General features: G+C 37.6%; 1 protein-coding gene across 1 annotated transcript in view; it reads right to left on the bottom strand.

Annotated features, from left to right (window-relative positions):
• Nucleotides 1-6,489, bottom strand: part of camk1b (calcium/calmodulin-dependent protein kinase Ib) — a gene marked incomplete in the record, with an annotated part of 37,166 nt that overhangs the window by 27,734 nt on the left and 2,943 nt on the right. Inside the window, 1 exon segment of the mRNA XM_017434621.3 lies at nucleotides 1,507-1,617. Within this exon segment, the coding sequence (XP_017290110.2) occupies nucleotides 1,507-1,617 (111 nt within the window).

Here is a 6,489-nt window from a genome sequence, read left to right as displayed (position 1 = left end):
ATTAAAAATATGGTGCTACAAGCTCATTATCAGTACTCTTTAAATATTATAAACAACTCAAACTATTTTTAATCAGAGTCTCTGCCTGATGCTTTAATAAACGTCATAAACATCTGTTAGCAGCTCTTCAATGAATTTTGTACAGTGGCCACAGTCACAGTTTTTTTTAACCACTGCACCAATGAAATAGACAAAGCTTGGAAATTTTTTATAACGTTGGTAAATAAGTTCAAGCTTTCACTTGGATTGACTTATGGCTACTATGACTTAATCCTGAACAAACAAGGATGTGGGTGTGTAAAAAACCCCAAAGTATGACATCCTGGATAAACAGCTTGTCTTATGACACTTAAATCTTCATTGAGGATCATGGGGGGAAAAATGAACAGCAACTTTAAACTGTCTTAAAGTTTTAGGAAAACAAACTGGGGTTTAGGTTGCTTCAGCGGTTTAGGAGAGCTTGTCAAATGTTTGCTGTGGGAGGGACAGAGGGATTGAGTCAAACCCAGCAGGGACTTGGAAGAAAAAAAGTTGTTCTGTCTTTGGAACAAAACAAATGTGTAGCCTCCGAAATGGTGCTTTAACCTAGTTTGGTAAATATAGCAGGGACTACAATAAAACCTGGGCTCAAGAGGTAGGAATGATCTAGGTTTTCAAGAGTGACAAGGAAAAGATATGTCATCTGCTGACCAGACAAAACCTGACTGCTTTTGAAGCAGATTGTATCTGATGTAATCATATTGTAATACTATACAACCTGTGTCACCCACATGAGTTTGAGCTTTCTAACCAAATGTCTCATGTTATACACAAAGCTTGTGTACACAGAGAAGTTGTGAGGAAAATGGCTGCCAGCCTGCCCGCAAGCCAAGTTTCAGGAAATAACAGCTTCGAACTGTTTTTATCAGCAGAGATGAGCTGATTTCTGTGAATTCACAAATCAATTCAGGCTCTTTTACTTTTTTAATATTATGTCTGTTAGGCTACAAAAGGGAGCCTATGAGGTTTTTTTAGATACGTGAAATGCGCCTGAGGTGACTCTGAAACATGCTCGTGTCTTAATACGGGTGCAGTTCAGGTGACCGGATGCAACTGATTTTACAGGAACACCAGCAGATCTGCTGATGTCCTGGTTGTTGCCTAGCTGGCAGCTGACTGTGACACAGACTTGTTCTGCTTGTAGATCGGCTGAGATCTGATCACTCAGGACAGATTTCTCAGCCAGCTGTGAACCCTGAGACTTCGAGCTGAGCACTTGTGATCAAATCAGTCAGAAGGTACGTTCGTACCAGGTCTGACTGTCTCTAAAGACACCAAATACTTCACACTCACACACAGAGGTAAACAGTTTCTTCTTGCCCTTTGTTAAATATGCAGATATGCTTTAAATTCGTCAAGCCAACACCTTTATTCAAATAACTGCACTCTTGTACTAAGTGCTAAAACCACAAAATGCAAATCTGAACCACCGAAAGGAAGTTGCTGTTGACAAAAAAACACACTTACGTTCCCAGGACCTCCCTGAAGTCGTACTTCTCCTTCACGTCTGAGGTCTTCTTTTTCCAGGCGTGGCCATCCTGACCCAGCGGCATCTTGTTGTGACCGTCAGAAACAATACTAGTGAAGAAAAGTAGAATAAAAAAAGAGAAGTGTGCATCAATCTGCAGAGCAAAGTATGGGACTAGTGCTTACTTTTCTGTCTCTTGTTTAAATAATTTTATCATATCGTCACACAATTCTAACTTTTCACTTACTAATGATAACTGAAAAGCTGATGTTGAGTTGGAAACAAAAAAAATTAAATACAGTATCCTTATAGTTGAATGAACAGCTTCCCTGAACAATATTACTAAAGAGAGGTCTGAAGTTTGTATGAGCTCTATTGGTATGCAATGGAACCCAACATTTATGCAACTGAAGGTAATATAAGAAGATAACGGACTAAAAAGACACAGATAACTGAAAGGGTCATTTCTCTTTCACACTTTCAGGTATGAAACAACTAAATCTGTCCCAGCTGCTGACAAATGAAACCCTTACATTACTGCAGTCGCATATGTCTCGAGTGAACGAAATGTGCTTTTTTTACTTAGAGCTACAAGACTTTGTGAAGCAATATGGGTTGTGTTGTTGTATTATTAGAAGTTATTTTGAATGTTAAGATGGGGTTGGTCACAAATGTAAGTATTTTTTCCCATCTGAGCCACTTGGGGAAAAAAAAGTTACGAGTGTTCAGTGGCCTTTATAAACAACAGTACAGGAATTTATAGCAGAGATGGACAAAAGCCACACAGACTATCCACTGAGTTCATGATTATGTCCCTATGTTCAAACATACAAGCTAAAAACATGTCATACTATGATCAAGCAGTATAAAACTAGATATATTCAGAGTTATGGTCCGAAATCTTGTACTTTATACACAAACAACACAAGCAAAGGTTTAGGGTTTTTTTGTTTGCCTGTTTTTTGGGTTTGTTTAAGATGGATCTCTTGTTGTAGAACTCGTCTTGAAGCTCAAAAACTCACTTAAATAGAATATATTACGTTGTTAACTTTACATAATTACACAACTTCAAGTTCAAGTTACTTACTGGCAGATTAATCATCATATAAACCCAGAAGGTGCCAATAACCAGGACCTCGAGGACTAAAATAAACCTGTTTATATCAGCTGCCTGCCTGCCAACGCTACAGCCCGTCTGTATGAGATGATACAACATATTGTAGTGAATTGTTTTGCCAAAGACTCTATATTAATAGAAGGAATCATCCTCCAAAAAGTTCAGAATCACACAACATAATTGATTATTAGTGTGCATGTTAAGTGTTAGGCTATAAACAGGAAAAGATTTTAAAAAATGGGAGTAAATTTTAGGAGGACATGCAATCACTGACTAAAATACACGACACACACTAGAATGAGTTTAGGGATCTTTTTATGTCTACTTCTTGGACACGCACGCACATAAAAACACATCCAGGGAACCCCACTAATACCAGGAGTTGGCTTCATATACATGTTGCCATGGAAACCAAAAAAACGCTGCTTTCGGTATCTGAGTGTCAAAAGTGCCACCGTGTTTAACTGTAGGGAGCTGCTTAGCTTGATGATTAGCAGCAGTTTGTTACATTTACTTTAAAGGCATTTGTTGGAAGTAGGCATGGGATGGTTTTCGGTTTTAATGTGTCCCACAGTTTCAAAAGTGCTAAATCTGACCACTGAGGAGTTTCTGCAGTTTCGATTTCTTTCATCGAGATGCCAGAAGAGCGAAGGGTTTTCTCCAGTCAAAGCATCCCCCTTCCCCCAACTGTTGCTAGCAGCTGTCAGTCAGCTGTGAGGCCAAAGAGAGGAAATCCCCAGAATTTTTCTGCTCCTTACAAAAAAAAAATAAAAACAAAGGACTAAGATGGTTGTTTGGACTTTATTCTCCATAGAAAAAACACAGCCAATCATGGCTTGACTACCAAAGGAGCACCACCTATCACCCTTGAAAGTAATGCCATTTTTAAAGAAACGTTTGCAACAAGCTGATAGAGTTTGCATGTCTGTCAGTCTAATAAACAGTCTACTTTAGACTCGGTCATGTCACAAATTAGCTCGCTAACATCAACCTGTCAGCCAACCTCTAAACGCCACTTTACAGAGAGCAGAACAACAGGAATGTAAAAAGTGCTTCTGCTTTAGTGATGCAATTAAATTTAGCTCATTTTTTTTATAGTTTTGTTTATGTCTTCCATTTTTGTGTGTATCTGTAAATAACTATAAATAAAAAAAGGGTAAAAATTATAAATATTATAGGCTAAAATTTACAATATTATAAACAGTAGCTATAAATATAAATATCTTTGAAAAGAAAAGGTGAACCCTATGTAAAATCTTCTTTTTAAAATTACTTTAACATTGTAGCAATGTTTGACATTATTTTAGCAGCAGTATTTTCTTTAAATAAAATTAATCAGATCATGTAATGATTTTAATTTTTTCTTTCAGACCTTGATACTGTAAAATGATATTTGTGCTCAAGGTTATCCTACCGTCAGAATTTCATACCTCTGTGTCGGTAAACAACTGTGGAGTAATTTCAAGTTTTAGATGCATACTGTTGCCTACATTACAGCTTTACGTGTAGGTAGTATCACTTCAGGAGCAATAAAAGATATTAGGGAGAAAACTTCACTTTTAAATGTGTGCTTTAGTCATTCTGCACAGCGTAAATTCAGTTTATTTAGAGAAACTGAACAAAAAGGAAGTACCGCTAAATTAGACATGACAAAACAGCATGCTAAAAAAACAGTGCCTAAGGGAAGCAGTAAGAGGAAGTTCAGTTAAATGTCTGTGAAAGCCTTGCTGGTAAATCTGACATGTCGCAGCCTCGGCTTCTGGAGTCTAAAAACAAGATGAAACCAGATGTTTACATACACAGAGTAAAAAGACGGAACCATTTTTTATTCACTGTCTGACATTAAATCAGACTAAACTTTCCTGTTTTAGGTCAGTTAGGATTCACAAAATGATTTAGATTTCTTAAATGCCTGAATAATGAGAGATAAATGTATTTGTTTGATCATTACACTGTTCAAAATTACAACTTTACGTACACTAAGGTTACTATGACGTCAATTTGCGAAACCCAAGATGATGATTTAATGGCTTTGGAAACTTTTGGGAGGTTTGTTTGCTGACAACACTTCAGTTAATTGGAGGCACACCTTGTGCATGTGTTTTAAGGCACACCTTAGACACACTGCTTCTCTGTAGGACATCATTGGGAAAAAAAACAAAAAACAAAAGGAATCAGCCAAGACATCAGGAAGAGAATCGTCGACCTCCACAACTCTGGTTCACCCTTCAGTACAATTTCCAGATGCCTGAAGCCGTCACATTTATCTGGTCAAAAATGGTTGTGTGTGTTTTTATACAGTGTGTGTTTCAACTGTATGTATACAGAAAAAACAAACAATATGGAGTCCACTGTAACTCTAGTCTCATCCTACACTTGACACCAGTCTCGTTGCAGAATGAGAATCAATTACAAGACATGAATTTTATGTCAGTTTTCACTGAGTTTTTATCCTAAAATACAGATTAGTTAGACATTTCTAATGTCTAACTAAAAAAATGGAAAACTTGCAAAAACTTAAGTCTACACGTGTGACTAATAACTATGTAAATATTTGAGAGATGGTTAATATAACTCAATACCTATCCAAATAAAATGTAGTATATTGTGGGAAACACTGAGCTCTGTGACCGTTTCATGTCAATATTATTATATTTCAGTAGTGAACAAATATCAGCTGATGTTACAGTGTTGACACTTCAACAGAGCAGGAAAAAGGCACTTAGGGATCGCAGTCTATCGACGTTTCATCCTTTTGAACTTTCTTGGAAAATTCCTTCCAAAGTATTTGCGAAGAAAACATTCCCGTCTGTTAAAGCAACCAAGGATTGGCCCAAACTTTAATTCTGGCAGTATAAAAGCAATTGCAAAATGATTCATATTCTTTTATTATTTGAACTCAGAAGAGGATTTTTTTTTTTAATCATATTTTATTATACTTATTTTAAAATAAGTTGATAAAAAAATATGGTGAAATAACCCACAACACACGCTTTCACATATTTTATCAAAAAACTGCAGTGCAGATAAGACTGGAGACCTTGTGGTGACGGCTTTTACAGCCTTTTAAACCTACATATAAAAAAATAAATAAACAAATAACTGTGGTTGCACCTTCACTTTCATCTTCTGTATCTGACCGGCGAGGTTTCGGCGGGACATTAGTCATTCCATTAATGAGGCAGTCGTTTGTTGAAAATAACCGCCCACCGTGAAGCCAGAGAAACAGTGAAAGCACCTCTTACGTACTGCTTGTTTGTTGCATCTCACCTTGCTCACATGGAGATGAAGATTCGTGACAGCTCATGCACTACGAGCGAGTGTGATGTTGAAACACCGGAGCTATTTTGGAGATCTGAATGCAGCAACTTTGCCGATCGCTGCTTGCATTCTGTTTCAACAGGCAGCTACGCTCAGCAGGAACGTCCACATGCACCTAAAACTCGTTCCACACACCTACATCTGCGAACGGCAGAAGTATTGTCGTCTCTTACGTCACGTCTAAACACATTTCAAGCCACTTCAGCTTTAAGGACACAACCAAACATGAGCAAGGGGTCTGTTTTTTTTATTTTGTTGTCATTTTATTTTTGGTCCAAACAGACAAATGCTATAAACAGCAGATTGAGGGTCATGTTTCTCATAGGCAACAAAAAAAAAAGCCAGAAACGGGGCAAAGCTTTAAACGTGTGGGCTTGTAAAGGAAAGAGACACATGCAGACAGTATATGAGCATGTAAGGGGGGGTCAAAGAAGTCTCTCCATGTCAACTGATGGCATTACTTTTGACCACACGGTGGTGAAGAAAGGCTGCTCAAACCCCAAGAAGCAACAGGACTGAAGAAGCCTGAGACTGGAGGAGGAGG

This window comes from Kryptolebias marmoratus, linkage group LG4, assembly GCF_001649575.2.
Source record: "Kryptolebias marmoratus isolate JLee-2015 linkage group LG4, ASM164957v2, whole genome shotgun sequence".
In the NCBI taxonomy this organism is placed as follows: Eukaryota; Metazoa; Chordata; class Actinopteri; order Cyprinodontiformes; family Rivulidae; genus Kryptolebias; species Kryptolebias marmoratus.
Note: the sequence above shows the minus strand (reverse complement) of the source record. Positions and strands in the feature narration are given on the sequence as shown.